Raw genomic sequence first — 22,868 nt, forward strand, 5'->3', positions numbered from 1 at the left:
TTAATGAGTGTTCTGTAGTTCCTAGAGTATAGATCCTTTACCTCTTTGGTTAGGTTTATTCCGAGGTATCTTATGGTTTTTGGTGCTACTGTAAATGGAATCGTTTCTCTAATTTCTCTTTCTACAGTTGTGTTGTTAGTGTATAAGAAAGCAACTGATTTCTGTGTATTGATTTTGTATCCTGCTACATTACTGAATTGCTGTATGAGTTCTAGTAATTTGGGGGTGGAGTCTTTTGGATTTTCCACGTAAAGTATCATGTCTTCTGCGAAGAGAGAGAGTTTGACTTCTTCTTTGCCAATTTGAAAAAATTTAATTTCTTTTTGTTGTCTGATTGTTGTTGCTAGGACTTCTAGTACTATGTTGAACAATAGTGGTGAGAGTGGGCATCCTTGTCGTGTTCCTGATCTTCATGGAAACGCTCTCAGCTTTTCCCCATTGAGGATGATATTCGCTGTGGGTTTTTCATAGATGGATTTTACGAACTTGAGGAATGTTCCCTCTATCCCTATACTCTGAGGAGTTTTAATCAGGAAAGGATGCTGTATTTTGTCAAATGCTTTTTCTGCATCAATTGAGAGGACCATATGGCTCTTCTCTCTCCTCTTATTAATGTGTTCTATCACATTAATTGATTTGCAAATGTTGAACCACCCTTGCATCATGGGGATAAATCCCACTTGGTCATGGTGGATAATCCTTTTAATGTATTGTTGGACCTATTAGCTAGGATTTTGTTGAGGATTTTGGAATCCCTATTCATCAGGGACATCAGTCTGAAATTCTCCAAAAGACCCCAAAGATGGGGTCTTCGCCTGGTTTGGGGATTAAGGTAATGCTGGCCTCATAGACTGAGTCTGGAAGCTTTCCTTCTGTTTCTATTTTTTGAAACAGCTTCAGGAGAGTAAGTATTATTTCTTCTTTGAATATTTGGTAGAATTCCCCAGGGAATCCATCAGGCCCTGTACTCTTCTTGTTTTTTGAGAGGTTTTTATCACTGCTTCAATCTCGTTACTGATTATTGGCTTATTCAGGTTGTCAATTTCTTCCTGTTTCAGTCTTGGGAGTTTATAAGTTTCCTGGAAGGCATCCATTTCTTCCAGGTTGCTTAATTTATTGGTAATAGTTGTTGATAATAATTTCTAATAATCGTTTCTATTTCCTTGGTGTTAGTCATGATCTCTCCCTTTTCATTCATGATTTTATTAATTTGGGTCCTTTGTCCTTTCTTTTGGATAAGTCTGGCCAGTGGTTTATTGATCTTATTAATTCTTTCAAAGAACCAACTTCTAGTTTCGTTGATCTGATCTACTGTGTTTCTGGTTTCTAATTCATTGATCTCTGCTCTAATCTTAATTATCTCTCTTCTAATGTGTGGCTTAGGCAACATTTGTTGCTTTTTCTCTAGTTCTTTAAGGTGTAAAGTTATTTGGTGAATTCGGGTTTTTTCTACTTTTTTGAGTGAGGCTTGGATGGCTATGTATTTCCCCCTTAGGACCGCCTTTGCAGTATCCCATAGGTTTTGGACCGATGTGTTTCGTTCTCATTGGTTTCCATGAATTGTTTAAGTTCTTCTTTGATGTCTTTGTTGACCCAAGCATTCTTGAGCGGAGTGGTCTTTAGCTTCCAAGTGTTTGAATTTCTTCCAAATTTTTTCTTGTGATTGAGTTCCAGTTTTAAAGCATTATGGTCTGAGAATATGCAGGGAATAATCTCAATCTTTTGGTATCGGAATGTATTTTTAATAAAGTTTGTGGTGCAACAGCAAGAGTCAATGAGTACAAAGTCAAAAATGTCACTCAGAGTCACCATCAGCAGTCATAATAACACCAATATTAATCAATACATGTGGCATTAGACCCCATGAAGGGTCACACTTCAGTAGTAAAGCTAAAATGGCACCAGAGCAAACACTACACTAAAGTCATCCTAACAAAGTTCTAAAAAGTCTGGAAAATGGTACCTCTTAACAATAAAAAGAATAAGTCTGGCAAAGATGAAGCTGATTCACAAGTAATTTAACTGCTTGCCAAAACAAAATTCAGCACTCAAGAAAGGGTGATAACAAAATGCGGTCTTTCAATAAGTTAACACTCTTAATGTCCAGCAGCCAATAAAACATTATTGAATATCCAAAGAAGCAGGAAAATGGGACTCATAACCAGGAGAAAACTCAACCATAGGGAAAAGAAAACCCAAATGTCAGATGACAATGCTAAAAGAGCAATTATAAACATGCCCAAGAATTAAAGGAAAACAAACAGAATGAGGAGAAAAAGGGAGACTGTAAAGGAGGATCAAATGGAATGTGGAAATGAAAAAATAAACCCAATAGGCTTTAAAAAAAGAAAAAAGATAAATGAACTTGAAGATAGAGCAACAGAAACTTTCCAAACTGAAGCACAGAGAGACAAGGAGACCAAAAATAAATGACCAGAGCTTCAGTGACTTGTAGGACAATATCAGAAGGAGGGGAGGTCAGAAAAGAAGATGGCCTTAAAATTTCCAAACTGGAAAAAACTATAAACCCACAGATCCAGGACATTCAATGAACCCCAAGCAGAAGAACATACATACAAAAAAATCATACATGGCATACCATAATCAAGGTGTGGAAACCAGTGACAAAGAGAACCTCTCAAAAGTGGACTTATTATACGCAGGGGGACTAGGAGGAGATGCCAAGCTTTCATTAGAAGAAAATGCAAACCAAAAAATGCTGAATGACATCTTTAATGTTTTGAAAAAAGAAAAACAAAAACCTCTAAACTTAGTATTCTATATCTAGCAAAAATAAAGGCAAAATAAAGACATTTTCAGATATATAACAACAGAGATAATTTGCTGTGAGGGGACTTACACCACAAGAAATGTGAAAGGGAGTTCTTCAGGCCAGAGCAACAAAGACTGTAGAAATGGGAAATGGGAAAGGATAACTATAAGATTATAATTTAAAAATATAAATTTTATAAGAAATATTTTTTCTCATTTAAAACTTTCCCCTAAAAAAATAATTGGCTTTTTAAGGAAATATAAAAGCAATACACTGTTGAGTTTGTAACATGCATAAAGTAAAACATATGACAACAACCGTACAAAGGTCAGGAAGGAATAAATGGAGATGTATTGTTGCAGGGTTTGTACGGTGAAGTCATATATACATGCATGAAGTAAATAGTATTTGGTGGCGGTGATAAATTAAAGGCGCATGCTGTAAATCCTAGAGCAACCACGAGAACACCCCTCCCAGATGAAAAAAAAAAAGGAAAAAAAGCGAAATAAGTCATTAGTGAAGATAAAAAAGGGAGTACAAGAAGTAAATTCAATGAATCAAAACTAAACAGAAAAAGAAGTAAAAAGAAAAGAGAACAGATGTGACAAAGAGAAAAACAGCAAGATGGGAGACTTAGTGATAACTACATTCAATGTAAATGGTCTAAAAGGCCCTCAAAAAAAGGGGGGGAAGCAAAGCCCCACCCCAAACCAGGAGGGAAACATAATTTATTTCTATACGATTCATTTCCCAAATGGACTCAGGCCCCCTGATTAAAGCCGAAATGGGACTTCTACAGTCAGAGTCAGGCTTGGCTAGCAGGTTACCAGGGCAACCTGTCGTTCTGGGAGAGCCACTGTTCCTCCCGCTGCCTGTGGCTCTGGATAGAGTGTTCAGCTATTTGTCTGAGCATTGGATTTGTGTGACCCCTCGCAGCTCATGGGAGGAAAATGCTTTCCACACAGCTGCCTCCTGCCCAGCACAGCGGGGGGAAACCATGGGCTCTGGACTCAGGCTATCAGGTTTTAATACTGGCTCCAGCACTCACTGAGTTGATATATAACATCTTTGAGCCTCCGTTTTCTTACCTCTAAAATATGAACACCCGTTGGGGCAGCTGGTGGCTCAGTCGGTTGAGCGGCTGCCTCCTTTGGCTCCGGTCAGGATCCCAGGGTCCTGGGATCGAGCCCCTCATCGGGCTCCTCGTTCAGCAGGGAGTCTGCTTCTCCCTCCCCCCCGCCCCTCCCCCTACCTTGTGCACGTGCTCTCTCTCAAATAAATAAAATATTTAAAAATTTTTTTAAAAATAAAATAAGATATGAATATGCATTTTGTAATCCTATTGGGAAGATTCAATGTACTCCTAGGAATTAAGTGCTTTACAAAGTATAGTGAGCACACCCAAAATATGAAAAATAATAAAAAAAATATCGTAGGCACTGACCGATATTAACACACATGAGGTCACCCAGTGCACATGGTACCTAATCATAGCCACTGTTTATCGAACTTTTACTGCCTGTTGTACACTGAACTAAGAGTTTTGCTTTGTTTTTTTTTTAAAGATTTTATTTATTTATTGGACAGAGAGAGACACAGCGAGAGAGGGAACACAAGCAGGGGGAGTGGGGGAAGGAGAAGCAGGCTTCTGCTGAGCAGGGAGCCCGATGCGGGGCTCGATCCCAGGACCCTGGGATCATGACCTGAGCCGAAGGTAGACGCTTAACGACTGAGCCACCCAGGCGACCCTGAACTAAGAGTTTTTATATAATACCATAAGGAATCCACAGAACAAGCCCTCAAAGTATTTATCCTTATTTTATTTTTATTTTTATTTATTTTTTTTTTTTTAAAGATTTTATTTATTCATCTGAGAGAGAGAGAATGAGAGACAGAGAGCATGAGAGGGAGGAGGGTCAGAGGGAGAAGCAGACTCCCTGCTGAGCAGGGAGCCCGATGCGGGACTCGACCCTGGGACTCCAGGATCACGACCTGAGCCGAAGGCAGTTGCTTAACCAACTGAGCCACCCAGGCGCCCTTATCCTTATTTTAGAAATCATGTTTCAAAGAGGTTAAGTCATACTGCTAGTGGACGTGTCACGACTCTGTAGACCATGACCAGTCTTCGTTTATTTACCCAACACATACATTTATCGAGTACCTACTACTCCTCACCACCGCACAACACTGCATTCCTCAGGGCTATATGATCGTCTTTCAGCAGAGTCAAAGCTGATAACGTAGGCTCTTGCAGGATAAAGAGGCTATGTTCACAATATTATTGATTTACACTTCATTCTTTCCCTAAAACATCACAAATGTTATTTGCTTTTCCCAACAGACATGAAGAGATGAGGCTTTGCATTCCTTCTCAGCAGAAAGCTGCCCTCTTTGGTGGGAAGTTGGAACAGTACCCAGAGACTGAGAATCTTCTCTCACATTGGCAAGCCACTGATTAATGACCTGCATCTGCCTATTAGGCCCCCAGGCATGTACTATGCTTTGTGTTTTCCACACAGATTACCTCATTTAATCCTCACAGCTACTCTAGGAGGTGCTATTATCATCATCTGCTTTATAAATTCGGAACCTCAGGCATGCAAGTTTTCCCTCTGAGGGGCCGGCGCTCAGTAACCCACCGGGCTCACAGAGCTGGAGGGTGGCAGCGCTGGGATGTGGATACATGCAGTCGGCTAGGGCCTGAGGGCTTGCTTCATGTTATTTCTCTCTGTTTTTGCTGAGGAGACTTGAATGTCCCTCAGTTAAATGCTCAGAGGATACAATTCTACCTCATGTCAATGACTCTGGGCCCTACCTGCTCACAGCCTTAGGGGTGTCCCTGTCTCCTTCAAAACACCCTCAACTTCCTTGATCAGACAAATAACGGAGATGTGTACACAGCAGGAGCTCAGTAAGTGTCTGAGGAAGGGACGAAGAAATACAAGAGAAAAGGAGGGAGGGAGAGGAGAGGAGAATGAATCTGAACAGAGTCTATGGGAGGAGATCCCACCTTCTGCAGCTTCCTCCTCTCTGCCTCCACCGACGAGTGAACAGACTTGATTTCTAGGGTGTGCTTCTTCACTAAGTCTTCCAGTCGCTTCACTAGCTGGTCTTTGAGATGTTTCTTCTCCTCTTCTGTCTGATGTTTGATTTTACGAAGGTCTTCTTCATATTGTTGTTTCATATATTCCGTCTCAATACTTGCCTCTTTCTTGGTCTATAAACAAGAGAAAGGGCCTTGTAAACCTGCCAGCGTGGGGTGAGGAGCAGGGAATCACTGTTTCTCTTTGGTACAACGTTTACAACATTTACACACTGATTTTACCGCACGTAGTGCAAGGGGCCATAAAGTTCATAAGACTATGGATCTGATATTCGTAAGAGCCTTCACTTTATCCACCATCAGCAAAAGTCTCCTTGGAATCCTGTACCTGTGGTCATGGGATTGATATTCCAGCCCACTCTAGCGGTGTCTAAAGAATGCTTTGTTTGTTTTGGTTGGGGAACAGATAGTGGGAGTCCTATGCAAGTTTCCAGTTTCCCAGGAGCCAACGATAGAAGTTGGGAGAATTCTGCTATATTCTTAGTCTCCTAATTTCAAATGGCAGGAAGTTAGCTGGAACTTCACACCCACACATCCACCCCTCAAACCATGGGACCTGCTGCTACCAAGTAGCTCTGTCATAGTTGGGGATTGGCCTCTACCCGAAGCTCATTCCAGCAAAACCTCCTGTGACTTCTCCATTCCCAGGGCTGGGTCAAACCTTACCTGTGCCTCTGGGCCTCCTTTGGTGTACGGACACTCCTTGGGAAAGTTTGGGTCCTGCTGAGGATGGAGACTGCGGCCTTCCAGCTCATTCGCCTTCCCTAGGACTTCATTCTCTGAAACTAGCTCCGTCTTCATGTCATCTGCAAGCATAAGTTTCAACATCATTTAAAATGTGCTTGACCTTGACCTTGTGTTCAAGGTATTCTGCAGTCAGGTACCCATTCTGCTATTCGACTATTCTGCCCCGCACTGCCTGGTGGACTTCCTGCTCTGTGGCCTTCTAGTCCTCAAGCACGGTCAAAGTGGTGACTGTCGTCTTTGCTCAAGCAGCATCTTGAGTTCAAACGGTTGCCCTGTTCTAGCTTCTTAAACTAGTCATCGTCAAAATGTTTTGATCATGCTTTCTGTACGTCGAAAAAACCATTGAGCACGTTCCTGGATATATATGCATTCAAAAGATTTAAATGTAAAAGATAAGACAAAAAATAAATATAACTAGAGATGCTCATTGTTTTCTTTCCCATATTGTCAGGAGGTATCCCTGCCCCACTTTTGAAAACACTGCACGAAATCCTCCACACACTTGTGGTTCCAACTCAAATCTCTCCTCCTCCACACCTTTCCGGCCCATGGTGACTTCTTTCCAGGACGCTTCATTCCCCTGGTGCCTGGGCCACTGCATGATGCCAAAGCGTGCTCCGGGCTGTCAAGTCACTGTCCCATAAGCTCCCTGGGGGCAGAGTCCATGTTTTGTGCCTTTGTTATATCTCCTAGTATCAAGCTGATCACACGGTAGGTATTCAAGAACTTTCTGATGAAGGAGTCTCCTCCTTCAGAGGAAGGCACTCTGGAGTCAGATATGCTGAGATACACACACCTGTTCTATCACTGACCCTGGCCTTGAGCTAGCCACTTATCCTTCCGCAGCCTCATTTCTTCATCTGGACCACAGGAGACAATGACATCCCCCACTCACAGAACTATTGGGAAGACCCGGTAGCGTCACTGTGTGAAATGATGGGAGAAATGTGAAGTGTTGCTTAAGCGTGGAGGAGAAGCCAGTGCTGAGGAGGTCAGGCGTGCGGTGAGCCTGGTGAAGAAGTTTCTGGGGGGCAAGGGGTTCCGCTGCACCATGCCTTTAGCTCTCTGCACTGTGGCAGCTCCGGGTGGCAGCTCACCCGTGCCCTGCCTGGACGGAGCTCGCCCACCAGGGGTCAGATGGAACAGTCCGCCCGTCGCTCGGCTCCCTCAACAGTCTCAGGGCTGCAAGCAGCACCAGCCAACCTGGCAGCTGCCATTCTTTCTGTAAAAACAAACAAACAAACAAACCATTGCAGCGCCTCTCACCGCTTTTCTGCATCACGGGACGCTCCTGCAGCATCAGTCTGTCTTTGGCAATAGCCAGCTTCTCTCCAAGTTTTTTTGCAGTGCTTTTCAGCTCTGAGTTCTCCTGCCGAGCCTCCTTGAGCTGCACATCCAGGTCCTAAACAGACAGAAAGGGTCTCATTGCTCTGGGGACAGTTCGCTGTGGAGTTGCACAATGTGCACAGAAGTGGTGTCAGAGCTGAAAGGCGGGTCAGTGCATAGCAGCCACTCTTGTGTCTGGAATTCAGGGGCTCCCATCCATCCAACCCCTACTCACCCTGATGGGCTGCGTGCCTCTGGGCACGTTATTTAAACTTTCGGTAGCGAGGATTAAATGAGATAAAGTGGGCAGAAAAAGTGCTCAAGGATTACTAAGGGTATTAGCTGCTGCAACTTCCGGAGCCGGGGCTCTGTGAGCGTGCGGGGTTTGTCAGTGGTCGGTCTTGTGAGTGGTCTGGCTCTCTGCGAGAGCCAAGTCCCCAGGATGTCAGGACAGGCAGGTTGCTGGGGAATGAGCAGGGCTTTAGAATGAGGCTGGCCTGAGGTAAGAAACTTATTAGCTGTGTGCCTAGCGAGGTTAGTCTTTAAGCCTCTCCATTTCTAGACAGAAATTATCTTCTCTGTAAACTGTAGGTGTCTAAGCTCTCTGAGGTCCGGGACCCAGTCCAGCTGGCCATGTGTCTCCTACCCGTAGCCCCGGGTCTGGCACACAGTAGGAATTCCATAAACATTTGCTGACAGAATGCAATTGAACTCAAGGGAAATAAGAGGAGTCACGTGGGTAGAAGTCAAGTGCCTTGCACAGTGCCCGACACATAGTAAGCATTAAAATTAGGGACGGTGTTTATGATCCCCTTGGAAAGCTATCAAGACGCCCCACTTTACCTGCGTCCTCTCCTTCAGCTTCTGGGCATACTTCTTCAGGTCACTTATCTTGCGGCCTCTGTGCTCCAGATCCCCTTCCAGCTTCCTGACCTGGGCCTGCAGGGCCGACTCCTGGACCTGGAAGTTCTTGCGGAGGTCCGTCTCCTTCTCCTGCCACTGCCACAGGGCCTCGCTCACGGACTGCTGCATGGCCTGCCGGATGGCCTCGGTGTCCCGCTCATACGTGGCCTGCAGCTCCTCGGCCTTGCGGGCGTAGTCCTTGCTCAGCTGCTGGTTTTCCGCGCGCAGCCGCTCCACCTCCAGCAGGACCTCCCGCATCTCCTGGCCGTGGCCTGGCTCTCCCTGAGGGTCCGGGCCCTCCTGGGAAAGCCGGCCCCGCTGGGGCGCCTCGTGGCTTGTCAGGTGCAGGAGCCTCTTCTCGTAGTCAGCCTTGAGCTCCAGCATCTCCTTGGAGAGGCTGAGGACGCGCTCGGCGTGCTCGGCCTCCACCCGCAGCTCTCTCTCTTTGGTCTCCAGCCTGCACGTGGCCGACTGCGCCAGGGCCTCCTGCGTCAGCCTCGTCTGCAGCTCCAGCGCGCTTTCCAGGGCCTGGATGCGCTGGAGCAGGGCCTCCTCCTCCTCCGCGGGCCCCTGTTCCTGCAGGAGCCTGGCCTCGGTCTCTGCCACGGCTTTCTGGAGTTCCTCCTGGTGGGCCTCGCGCAGCGCCTCCATGCTGGCCTCCGCCTCGTCCTGGCGGGTGTTGAGGGCGTAAATCACCTGCAGGAGAACCCACAGAGCCCAGTGAGCGTGAGGAGTGCGAGCGCCTGCGAGGGGCCACGTGACCGGAGATGCTCCTCCTCCGTGGCAGTGACGGAGGCGGACCCCCACCAGCAGCACCTGAGGAGAGGTGGGTGTGGGAGTGATTTATTGGAAACTGTCCCCAGGAGAAGCCCGCAAGGAAGCAGGGAATTGGGACAGGGGTGTGGTGGAAGCCAAGTGAGGGAGTGAGGACACATAAAGGTCACAGAGGGGATCTGTGGCGGAGATCCCTAGCGGACCTCTGGAGGGCCGTGGGAATCCAGCAAAGGGCTTAAAGCTCCAATTTTTTTTAAGGTTTTATTTATTCATTTGAGACAGAGAGATACGGAGAGAGAGCACGAGCAGGGGGAGAGGCAGAGGGAGAGGGAGAAGCAGACTCCCTGCTGAGCGGGGAGCCCAATGCGGGGCTCGACTCCAGGACCCGGAGATCATGACCTGAGCTGAAGGCAGAGCTTAACCATCTGAGCCACCCAGGCGCCCCCAAAACTCCAATTTGTGGGAAAAAAAGACCACTTTGGGACACAAAACAGCCCCCTCAAAAAAACCCAACAAAACATCAGAAAATAGAATTCAGCAACATATAAAAAGGATTATATACCATGACCAGGTGGGATTTATCCCAGGAATGTAAAGTTGATTTAACATCTAAAAATCAGTTCATGGAATATACCATATGAACAGAATAAAAGACAAAAAGCACACGGTTGTATCAACAGACACAGGAAAAGCATCTGATAAAATACAACACTCCTTTGTGATAACCACACTCAACAACCTAGAAATGTATCCGTGGTGTAAGACTGTTTCTCCATAACTTCAGGAACAAGATAGGGACACTTTGTTACGGCAGAGAATGCAGGAAGGCGGGAGTGTGGTGGGGCCCAGGGACCCGCCTGAGCAACAGGTAGATGTTTACTGAAGGGGAGAAACTATAGGTAGGACAGGCATGGGGAAGAAAATCAAGAATTCTGTTTTGGACAAATTAAACTTTATTGCCTCCTGGGGCATCAAAGCAAACAGAGATATTTCTGTAGCTCAGAAATTTCTGGAGCTCAGAGGAGGAAGCCTGACTAGAGATGAAGGGGATATGGAATCAGGATAGCTTTATTGTTACTGCTGTTTGCTTGACGAGGGTCCAGAGTATATCCGCACACGTCTCTCCACAGGTGCAGGAGGGAAGGAGGAGCTGGGCAGAGGCGTAAAGAACTTAGAACAGGAGACTGAGGGAGCTCACCTTCTACGCTGTCAGTGAGGATGGAGGGAAGGCTGTTTACGGACAGTGTGCTGATAGGGGGTGGTCATCTCGGGCTGGGGATTTACGTGGTAAGTGTGGCAGAGGGAGAGAAGGACAACGTGTTTTCAGGAACTGGCAAGCTGGAAGGAGGGGGCAGAGGTAGGTTTTTGGTGGTGACAAGGTCAAGGGTGTGGTGAAGGTGGAGTAGAGGGTAAGGTCACTGGACGCGAAGTGGTCAAGAGACTGAGAAATCAAGGGGCTGGGTGGGCCCCACAGGGGATGTTGAACTCATTGAAAATGACTGAAGAGGAGCTGGGCTGGTGGAGATGAGTGAGAGTCAGGGGCCAAACACTCCCCATCAGCTCCCTGGGGCATCGAAGATAAAAAATATGCTTCTGAAAAGTCCCCACCACACAGTTTCACCCTTACAGATCCTTAACCTTTGTGAGGTGTGTGTGTGTGTGTGTGTGTGTGTGTGTGTGTGTGTGTGTGTTGAAGGTCAAATGGCACCACTAGGGCTGACACCTGTGATACATTTAGTAGCAGTTTGCCTCGAGACTGCACAACTTGAGAAAGAGGAAGCATATATCCACAGTGCTGCGGAAAATCTATTTTTCACTGTCTATATGTGACCTAGCTATTGGCGGGTTATCTGTCTCCCTCCCTAAAATGTAGGCTACGTGAGAGAAGAGCTTGGTCTTCTTCGTTCCTTCCTATTCATCCCCAGTGCCTGGCTCAAGGTGGACCCTCTAAAAATATTTCTTAAATGGATGAGTGAAAAATCTCTTAAAAGGAGGAATCAGAGCTCTGTCTTGAACGAGGTAGTTGTAAAGGTATGAGATGGGCTTGGCATCTTGTGAATTCTTGGGAGAATAAGCACTGCCTTGAGAATTGTGAATTTAACACTCTCTGATGGCAAGAACAAGGGAAGGAATCCCCTTCTCCCTCCCAGGAAGACCCCCCCCCCCATGAAATAAAGCTGCTGTCCCCACAACTCTTCCCTCTCATCACCCTTGCACACGATTTGGCCACCTTTGGTTTCTATGGCTTCTCATGGCTTGCATCTAAGAGTGGATCTGGAGTAAGTAAATGTTGAAACTGGTATCCCACTGGCTGTCATTTGTGTTAATAATAAATACCATTTTTCCAGAGTTTACTGTGTGCCTAGCACAAGGCTAGGTGCTGTATATGCATTCAGAATCTCAGGAAATCCTCAGAGCAATGTTGCAAATTTGGTATTTTTCTCCCCATTTTAAGAATGAAAATTTGAGGTTCAGAGAAGTTTGTAACTTTTGCAAGGTCACAAGAGATAAGAAATTTTGACTAACTCTAAAGCACATGCTCGCAGCATAGTACTGCACTGTGTCTCATTGTCCCATTCAACCATTTATTCCTTTATGCATTTACTGCACTTCTCAGAAGTGCCTGGCTCTGTGCGGGGCACAGAACATGCTGGTCAATAAGACAACTAAAAGTTGTGACCTCAAAAATTTTATAATTTAATGGGAGAGTCAGACAAATACCCGTAAAGTTTCAATACCTTGTGATAAGTGCTATGACAGGGATCAGCACCAGTTACAATGGAAACACAGACGAAGGGGTTTAATAGGAAAGACTTCCCAGGAAAAGTTAGCCTTGCCTACTCAACCTTGGGGTGACCTGTTCCCTTTTACATGTCAACTTGCATATGGACAAGAACAATATGACTTCTGTGTGCTGTCTCATAGCACTAGGGAGGAAGTTGAGTGCACCATAGGTTCATAATAAGTAGATCTATTATGATCCTGTCGCAGGTCATCAAGGATTTATGCTTTCTTTCCACAGAGTTGCTGTAGGAGAACAGCCAAGAGACCACATTTTGTAGCCCCCTTTTATCTGCATGGAACTATGTTGCCTAGTAATTGCCAATGGTAGAGGTAGTGATGTCATCTTGGGGCCAACGTTGAGGTTAAGGTGATGAGGAGGGTTAAGAAGGGGCATGTATTTTCCACAGTCTCTTTTTCCCATCTGCAAACTTCATGGACAGGACCCAGAGGCTTTAGAAGAAGGTAGAACACAAGATGGAAGGTACCTGGGTCCTCGATGACTGACTAGAAGGCCATCCACCCACCAGGAGCACCACCACTGATCTTTATATAAACAAGAAATAAACTATTGTGTTGGACCTCTGACGTCTTGGCATTTATTTGTTCCAACAGCTACCATTACCCTAGGAAAACTCACGGGACTCAGCACATAGTCATAATCCTATGATTATAGTGAAAGGATACAAAGTAAACTTGACAAAGGGAAAAGATGAACAGGGAGAGGTCTGGAGAAAAGTAGGCTCAAGCTTCCAAGGGTCCTCCCCCAGTGAAGTCCTTTCCCAGTACAATCACACAGGACTTGCTTAATTTCCTCATCAAGGAGTTGTAACAACATTTGTGAAATATTGTTTACCAAATGAGCTCTTTAAAGGCTTAGCAAGGTTTTTACTGGAGGCTAGTCTAGTCAGGTAGGCAACTTCTATTGGCAATACCAAAATTGCAGACCCCCAGGAGGAAAGCAGGTGCTCAGCATAAATCACATCGTTTGCATAAACAGTTTAGGCATAGTGAGTCACTCTTTTAACAGTTTGGGTGGTGGGAAGCCTCTGGAGATCCAAGTTTCCAGATGCCAACTGAGGGCTACTTTGCAAGATGACCACTCTAAGCATAAGCTGTCTTGGACGGGCTATGTTAACTCTTTTCCGTACACCTAACACCCAACTGATAAAGATTCTCTTCAGTAGAGTTGCCATGAGTAAATCTGAACATAAATGAGGTTTTCATGGTGAAGAACAAAACATCCTTGAAAAGGTTATTCCATGAAATTTGGCATAGGTGATTCATGAAGGATAAAATCAACTACTGGTGCTGGTGCTGATCTGGGAGAATGGAGTTCCGACATTAACCTATACCTGTAGGACAGAAAACTTGGCTGACAATCCTGGATATCATGACGCCACACAAGCACTCAATGAAGAAAGAACCCAAATGTTTCCAGAAATTTCTCATGTGAGTCTTCTCTGTCTTGTGAAAGCTCTCCCCACATGGACACCCTTGAATTAACACAAGATCAGAGGTAGCTGAGAAGGTATCACACTGTGGGTGGGCACACAATATCTGAGGGCACTTTGGCATATGCATATTTACTCATGGTGTCTCACAATTAAAAGTCCCCGAATAATCCCCATCAAGGGTCTGCTCCAATTGTTCTGCTTGTCTGAGATCCGGTTACAGGGCTCGAGGCTTTCACCAAGTGCCAGACTCACCTCCCTTTCCCCTAACATCCTTGCCCAGAAGGTTACTCCAAGGATAGTGTGTGCACAAACAAGGAAATATATATTATATTTCGTATCATATTTCATATCATATTATATTTCCTACCCTCTTTTAATACACATACACATACACATTCATCTAGACCATGATTTTTTTTTAACTTAACAATAGATCTTGGAGGTTATATAATTCTGTACATAAAGAGATGTCTCATTTTTATTTTTGGCTGCTTCATATGCCATTGTATGGATGTGCTATAATTTATTTTTCTGCTCCTTACTGATAGACACTGAGTTGTTTCTCCATGGTGAGTACTGATATGTTTTTTATTTCACTGTTATGAAGTGAACATTCTTTTTCTTTTTCCATTCCTGCCAGTAAACTTGAGATCTGCTCTTTGCTTATGAATGAAATTCCAGAGCTTGGCTTTAAAAAAAAAAAAAAACCCACTCAAGTCTTCATAGCTAATACAGAATTCTAGTGAAGAGATGGAAGAAGTCTCCTCTCCCTGTGGAAGGAGAAAGAGATGCCATTTTGTGTCATACAGCTAATTTAAAGAATTTTGAGAACATTCAAAAGCACCACACTTGTCTTCCCGTGCAACATGGAGACGTGTATGAATGTTCACGGTTGTGAACTCCTGGGGTGACTCCACGGGGACATCCCGCCTACTTTCAAGACATCCTCTTCTTTTTCTGCCCTCTCCACTTCCTCTTGCAAGTTTGCTCTCTGAGCTTGACCTCTCTTTCTTCTCCTGGTCCAATAGTCTGTTTTCATCTTAACTCCACACCCCCTCCCCTTGCCCTTTTTACCCTGGACCCCATGGCCAATCATCTCAACTACCTTCTTACTGACATCCTCAAACCCTCTGTCCATCTCATCTTTAGCCTCACATCCTTGGTATTCAAAAGAGCAGATCAACCCAAACACCTCAACTCTTGTCAAATACTACCGGCTTGTCCTTAAGATTCCCAGCCTCTGAATCACTACATTGGACACCTGAAACTAATATAACACTGTTATGTTAACTAACTGGAATTCAAATAAAAAGTTAAAATTAAAAAAAGAAAGAAACTTGATCAGTATGGATTTGAGGCCATCTGGAACATTAAAGAAGACCTTGATAGAATGAAAAAAAGATGCCTAATTTCATCTGTGTTCTCCACGCTGATACTTTAATCAATATGTCTCATATTCATTCCCTACTCCTTTTCCCCAGAGGGGCTATTTCAATTCTCTACCACATTTCATAGGCCACATCTCCAGTTCTTGGCCCATTCCTACTCTCCTTTACGACAGTGTTGTCTCTTGCTTTTTGGAGGAGGAATAGTTATTGGGCTCCAGGGCCAGCCAACCTGGGTTGGAGTTCCAGCTTTGCTGCCTCCTAGCTGCCGACCTTGGGCAGGTAATTCAATCTCTCCAGAGCTGAGTTTCCTAAGAGCAAAATGACATTAACAACAGCACCAACCTCCTAGGGCTATCCTGAGAGCCACATAAGACAATGCACAGAAACACCAGATACCCAATAACTGCATAATTAATGTACCTGCCATCCAGGAAAAAAAAGTCTTGGATTATTAATCATGAGCTGGGAAAAAGCCAGAGTATTTGGTAGGATTTAGTGCAGTGTTGGGGCAAAAACAGACTGGTGCAATTGAGGAGAGAATGGAAGGCGGGGAAGGGGAGGTGATGGATGGGTGCCATTCTTCCCCAAAGCTACTGGTGAAGGGAAGAGGGATAGAGCAGGTAGATGGGCAAACAGGATCAAAGCAAGTGGGCGGGGGCACTAGAGAAAGGCAGATGAGAAGAATTTAAAAGAAAGGAAAAGATACAACGTAAATGTTTTATTTGGAACCGCTTGTAAAAAAGTAGAAGGAATTTCTCCTCCTGTATAAAGTATCCTTTAGCTCCCTACAAACAATAGAAACTTATCCCATTCATCTTTCTCCCAGTGCACTTTGCACCATTGATTGTTAAAGCCCTTTCCTGCCCCATTATAGACACTTAGGTGCTAGATGTTGAAGTCACATGTGAGCTTTATCAGAGTAAGGGACCTCAGCGACCCTCTGCAGGGCCCTTTCTATATTATGTAGTCCCGAGCACCTAGTACAATGCCTGGCCTGATTCAGATTCTCGGAGTATTTACTGGTAAATAACGGGTGGTGAGAGACTGAAAGAATAGGATTCGGGAAGGCAGATGGGTAGAGAGGCCCTGAAGTGGGAACAGACAGGAAGCTGACAAAGGTAACAATGAAAAGACTAGGCTTGGAGTCTCCACTGTCTGAGTGCAGATCCTGTTTGTCATTCGGTGTATGGATCCAGATATATTTGCTAGCTGTCTGACCTTGCATGTGCTGTCTTGCTGGGTCTCAGTTTCCTCATTTGTACAAGGGGGAGAATAAAGTTCCTGGTTTAGAGGTGACTGAAAGATTAAATGAGATGCTGCTGTAAGGCGTATTGCATGGTGCCTGGTTCACGGTAAGTGATGTAGGAAAGATGTTGGAGTTTGGGGCCGATGGCCAAGAAAGAATTCTTGAGACATCTTTGGTGCACAAAGGTAGTTTTATTAAAGCACGGGGACAGGACCCATGGGCAGAAGGACCTGCACTGGGGTCATGAGGAGTGGCCCATTATATACTTCCAAGTTGGGAAGAGGTTAGGGATAGCAAAAGTCTCTAAGGAATTTTGGAAGCAAGGTTTCCAGGACCTTGAGGGGGCTAGCAATTGTTAGGAAAAGGTCATTTATTACTCCCTAGTAAAACCCTAGTCATGAGACCCTTCAGATGGAAATCGGTGGGTCATATGCTTGGGGGATGATTGCCAACATGTATCTTGGGGAGTAGAGATAAAAGAAGTTTCCAAAGGAATTTTTATGTGTTAAAGTAGCCTTACAGGATCCTGGGGGTCAGGCTGAGATTGCCTTTTGCCCTTAGCAAAGTAGTAACGTCGAGGCAGCTGAGTTCCTAGAGGAGTATCACTCTGCCTGTCTCAGGGACTTGTCAGTGGGCTGCTGTGGGTAGTAAGGACATTTTATTTTTCTTTTACTTTTGTTTCCCACATCAGTGAGCACCTGATGAGACCCAGCTGTTCCTATCATGGTTGTCCAGAGGGCACTTTAGGCCGGACAGAGGTCTTGGTGGCAATGGCATTTCTCTTAAGGAAGGCAATATGGTAGGAGCAATGGAGCTGGTTGGGTCCTCTGGAGTGAAAGGGACCGAGACTTACCTTTCTCACAGCAGAGACTGCTGGTGGGCCCAGTATCTGGTTCTCTCCTTCATGCTTCAAAATAGAAGCCCTAATTTTTCCATGGGTAATTGGCCACATTGCTCAGCTTCCCTTCCAGCTCTGAGCAGCCATGTGACAAAGTTCTGCCCCGCTGGATAGAAGTAGACCTGTCATTCCTTTCTTCCAGGAAGAGCCCCCTCTATGGCTGAGCAGTCCTCTTGGACCACACAGTGGACACCAGGGGCTAAGGCTGGCAGAACAGAGCTAAGAGGAGCTGGGATCTCTGATGCCCAGCAAGGCCATGCCAACCCTGGACTGATTCCAACTGGACTGCGTTTGGGTTTTCTGTCACTCTCAGACAAACCTGATTCGGTTTGAGATATATATATACTTTCTGACTCTTACCTTTTTAAAATTGCTCAAGTTCTTTAACTTCTCGGAGCCTCAGTTTCTTGCCTATAAAATAGACCTGGTTGTTTTTTTTTTTTTTTTAGGATCTGATAGGATTACATCGCTGAGGTGTCTGGCACATAGTAGGTACTCATTAAATGTTTCTTCCTTCTCTCTTTCCATGCTCTGCTCTCAGAAAGAAACATCTCCCCCCGCTTTTTTTTTTGGACACACAATCTACTCCTCCCGCCCTCTCCGTCTACAATTATTGAGCAGAACTGGCGCAGACCCACCCTTCCCCTGGGCCTGGTGCCTTGCTTTTTTCACTCACCACCTACTCAACTGAAACATCAAAGGACTGGCCTGAGCCTCCCTTATAAATCCACCTCCTCGGTAGGGAGGCCAGCTTCAGAATCCATCAAGGGAATGAATAATTCAGCAGCCAAGAGAAATACTGAGCCAGTCCTAGCGTCTTCCCAGGGGTTTTAGAAATCCACTGCTAATGGTTTCAGCAGAGGGCCTGTGAGGGTCTTAGAGGTCTCAGAGGTTGAGAACTGTATTTTTTAACAAAGTTATAATTGATGTATTATGTGCATGAGATCTTGAGGAATGTTTTCCATCAAGTCTGGCGGCGGGAGTCAGAAATGAAATAAAGAAGAAAGAAAGGAAAGAATATTTATTGAATGCCCAGAGTGTCAGCTTCACTGGGCCAGGTAATTGATATAGGACTTTTCAATTAATCTTCTAACGATTCTACAAAGTGAACATCCTCATGCTTAGCCCTATTTTGTAGATGAGGAAACTGACATTGGGTGGCCTAACTCCACATGCAGCGGTGATGTAGCACGGTGCTCCCAAGGAGGCTTTACTGGGCCTACTGGGCTGGGTTCTTACCATAGCTCTACCTCTTTCTAGCTGTGTGACCTCAAGTATGTGATTGAACCTCTCTGAGTCTCAGTCATGTCGTCTATGACACAGAGAAAGCAATGCCTCCCTCGTAGATTTGCTTGGACATTAAAATGACATAATGAACCAAAAATCCTAGCAGTGTTCCTAGCACACAGTAAACACTTGAGAAATGCTATTTGTTATTATTTTTACTATTATTGATATTGTGGCCAAATGTCATTGAGCTAAAAAGTGAGGGTGCTGGGATTTAAACACAAATCCTTCTGGATCCCAAATAAAAAGAAATAGAACCATAACTACGTGGTTAGAAGAAAGCTGGTAATAGTCTCCTTTCAAGATTTTTTTTTTTTTTTTGCAGCATTTCGTACATTTGCAGAATTTACCAGGCATGCTGCTGAGCACTGGAAAAACAGAAGAAATAAAATCATTCTGTTTAGGAGCTTAGATCAGTTATGGTAGATTGTATTATTTGTCCACCTTTTTCCCCCCTTCCTTCCCCTTCCTGGTCCTGGCCCCCGTCTGTGGACCTCATTTACTTTTTCTTCCCTTTTGGGCTTGGCTTATAACTTGCTTTGGCGAATAGAATTTAAGTGGACTTGTTGCAAACAGAGGCTTGAAATGTGTTTGTGTTTCGGCTTCCCCTCTTGTGCTTCTACGCTCTACCATTAGAGGAGTGTAGATGCAGGGTGACCACAGTTCCCAGAATGAGAGACGCGTGGAACAGTCCGGACCCCAGTTCAAAGCCTGATGCTCTCCTGGCTCAGCCAAGCCCAGCAGAGAGCCGCGGAAGAGCAACCAATCTGAGCATGAAATAAATCACCGTCGTTGTAGGCCACGGAGATTTTAGGGCTGTTTATAACACAGAGTTATTGCCGGAATACACAAAGAGAGAGAGAGACAAGTGAGCCAACTAGTAAATTTAGGAGTATCTGAGGTGCTTTGTTAGCAGTCTGCAGGGGCGCAGGGAAAAGCACCGGAAGCAAGGGTCACTCTTGCCCTTCCTTCTGGCACCATCCTTAATGGGTCACTCCTATCAATGTAAAAATGTGCTGTGATTTTTATCATTAACAAAAATCCTTCTTAATCCCAGTCCCCCATTTTTCTGCACCCCTTTATAAAGACTTCTCAGGTGCTTTGTTTATCCCTCTTGTCACTAATTCCCCACATCCTCTACTCTCTTGAACCCTCTCCAATCAGGCTTTCAATCTGACCAACCCACCAAAACAACTCGGCACCATTTCGCTAATGATCTCCATGTTGCTAAAACAATAGTCAATTCTTAGTCTCCAACGTTTCAACTTTTCAGCAGCTCTGGACATAAGAAATCACTTCCTCCTCCTCAGAACAATCTTCACTTGGCTTCCAGAATACATCACCCTCCTCCTAACCACTGGCCACTCCTCATCTGGCCAATTCCCCTTTATATCTCATCCTTCAAGTAGATTCCCCAGAGCTTAGGCCTCAGACTGTTTCTCTTCTCTACAAACATTCCATGGGGATCTTATCCAACCTCATGACTTTATGCATGCTTATTTGCTAATGATTCCCAAATTTGTACGTCTAGGCTGGACCCTTCAGCTGAATGTTAGACTCATGTGTCCTGTTGCTTACCAATATCTCCACTTGGATATCTAACATACATCTCAAATTTAATTCTGGATTTTCCCCTCAAAACCTGTCTTCCCACAATATTCTCCATCTCCCTTCATGCAATATTCTCCAACTCCCTTCTTCCAGTTGCTTAGGTCAAATTTTGGAGTTGACCAACAAGTGCATGGAAAGGTTTTCAACACAACATCACTAATCATTAGGGAAATTCAAATCAAAACTACAATGAGATACCACCTCACACCCATCAGGATGGTTATTCTTAAAAAACCAGAACACAAGTGTTGATGAGATGTAGGGAAATTGGAACCATTGTGCATGGCTGGTGGAAATATAAAATGATGCAGCCACCATGGGAAACAGTAGGATTGTTCCCCAAATAATTAAACATAGAATTACCAGTTGATCTAGCAATTATATTTTTGGAATTTCAATTCTGAAAGAATTGAAAGCAGGCACTTGAACAGGTATTTGTATCCATGTTTATAGCATTAGTCACAATAGTGAAAATATGGAGACACCCAAGTGGCCATCAATGGATGAACGGATAAACAAAATGTAGTATATACGTACAAAGAAATATTATTCAGACTTAAAAAGAAAGAAATTCTGACACATGCCACAACTTGGATGAACCTTGAAGACATTATGCTAAGTGAAATAAGCCAGTCATGAATGGTCAAATATTGCATGATTCCTTATATGAGGAAATTCGAGTAGTCAAATTCACAGAGACAAAAAGTAGCATGGTGGTTGCAGGGGCCAAGAGGAGGTGTAGGAATGAGGAGTTATTGTTTAAGGGTATAGAGTTTCAAGAGGCAACCCACAGAATGGGAGAAGATATTTGCAAATGACATTACAGATAGCGGGCTGGTATCCAAGGTTTATAAAGAACTTATCAAACTCAACACCCAAAAAAACAAATAATCCAGTCAAGAAATGGGCAGAAGACATGAGCAGACACTTCTCCAAAGAAGACATACAAATGGCTAACAGACACATGAAAAAATGTTCAACATCACAAGCCATCAGGGAAATTCAAATCAAAACCACACTGAGATACCACCTTCCACCAGTTAGAATGGCAAAAATTAACAAGACAGGAAACAATAATGTTGGCAAGGATGCAGAGAAAGGAGAATCCTCCTACACTGTTGGTGGGAATGCAAGTTGGTACAGTCACTTTGGAAAACAGTGTGGAGGTTCCTCAAGACGTTAAAAATAGAGCTACCCTATGACCCAGCAATTGCAGTACTAGGTATTTACCCCAAAGATACAGATGTAGTGAAAAGAAGGGGCATATGCACCCCAATGTTCATAGCAACACTGTCCACAATAGCCAAACTGTGGAAGGACCCGAGATGCCCTTCAACAGATGAAAGGATAAAGAAGATGTGGTTCATATATACAATGGAATATTACTCAGCCCTCAGAAAGGATAAATACCCACCATTTGCCTGGACATGGATGGAACTGGAGGGGATTATGCACTTTAAGTAAAATAAGTCAAGCAGATAAAGACAATTATCATATGGTTTCACTCGGAGGACCACCGGGGAAGGGAGGGAAAATCGGATGGGAAGAATACCGAGAGGGAAACAAACCATGAGAGACTCTGGACTCTGGGAAACAAACAGTGTTACAGAAGGGAGGGGGGTGGAAGGATGGAGTAGCCGGACGATGGCTATTAAGGAGGGCACGTGTTGTCATGAGCACTGGGTGTTATACGCAACTAATGAATCATTGAATACTACATCAAAAATAAAAATAAAGGGTATAGAATTTCAGTTTAGGAAAACGAAAAAGTTCTAGAGATAGATAGTGGTGATGGTTGCACAATGTGAATGTACTTAAATGCCACTGAACTGTACATTTAAAAATGATAAATTTTATGTTACTTATATTTTGCCACAAGAAAAAAATAGTTTAAAAAAATTTGTTGAGTCATTCCCTGGTTCAAATATGTCTCTCACATCCCACATCCACTCCCTCAGCTAATCCAGAATGTGTTCATTTCTCACCACCACATCATCCTCTTAACCTGAGTCACGAGCATCTCCCACCTGGACCACGACAGTGGCCTCCCAACCTTGGCTTCCACTTTCCCCCTATAGTCTGCTAAAAGTCAGCCAAATCATGTCCCTCCACTGCTCAAAACCTTCCCCTAGCTTTCCAGCAAACAGTCAGGAAAGGTCAGGGCCTTAATCCCTGCATACGACTTTTGTCTGTCAAGTCCACTACTAGATCCCAGAACAGTGCCTGGCATGTGCAAAGGACTCTGCAAATATTTGTTGAATGAATGACATATCTCTTTATCCTAGCAGAAAGGCATCTGACTGCAGAGGATACTTGAGTTGGGTTTAAAGAGATGAGCGGTTGTCAGTCAGGAGGTCAGAAAGGGGAAGAAAACACAGGTAGAGGGAGTGCCAGGAACAGGAAGTAGCACGAAGGTGTGACACAGAGTGGACTGGGAGGGGACAGGCAAGGGGAGCCCTCCCAGGGAAGGGCATTAGCAGAAAGGGGAGGAGAGTGTGACAGGCTGCCGGACAGGCAGGCAGGGACCCTCAAGGATCCAGCATCCATGTTAAGAACTTGAGACAGTCCTTTTTG

General features: G+C 44.6%; 1 protein-coding gene across 3 annotated transcripts in view; it reads right to left on the reverse strand.

Moving 5' to 3' along the window:
- FAM184B (family with sequence similarity 184 member B) overlaps nucleotides 1-22,868 on the reverse strand; it is a 163,541-nt gene that overhangs the window by 69,566 nt on the left and 71,107 nt on the right. For all 3 annotated transcript variants that reach the window (XM_032400064.1, XM_032400065.1, XM_032400063.1), the window contains 4 exons: nucleotides 8,793-9,548; nucleotides 7,890-8,025; nucleotides 6,543-6,682; nucleotides 5,784-5,990 (listed from right to left, as the gene is read on the reverse strand). In XM_032400064.1, the coding sequence (XP_032255955.1) occupies nucleotides 5,784-5,990; nucleotides 6,543-6,682; nucleotides 7,890-8,025; nucleotides 8,793-9,548 (1,239 nt within the window). The remainder of the gene's footprint in view (nucleotides 1-5,783; nucleotides 5,991-6,542; nucleotides 6,683-7,889; nucleotides 8,026-8,792; nucleotides 9,549-22,868) is intronic.

Source organism: Phoca vitulina, unplaced genomic scaffold (genome assembly GCF_004348235.1).
Source record: "Phoca vitulina isolate PV1807 unplaced genomic scaffold, GSC_HSeal_1.0 scaffold3, whole genome shotgun sequence".
NCBI classification, from domain to species: domain Eukaryota; kingdom Metazoa; phylum Chordata; class Mammalia; order Carnivora; family Phocidae; genus Phoca; species Phoca vitulina.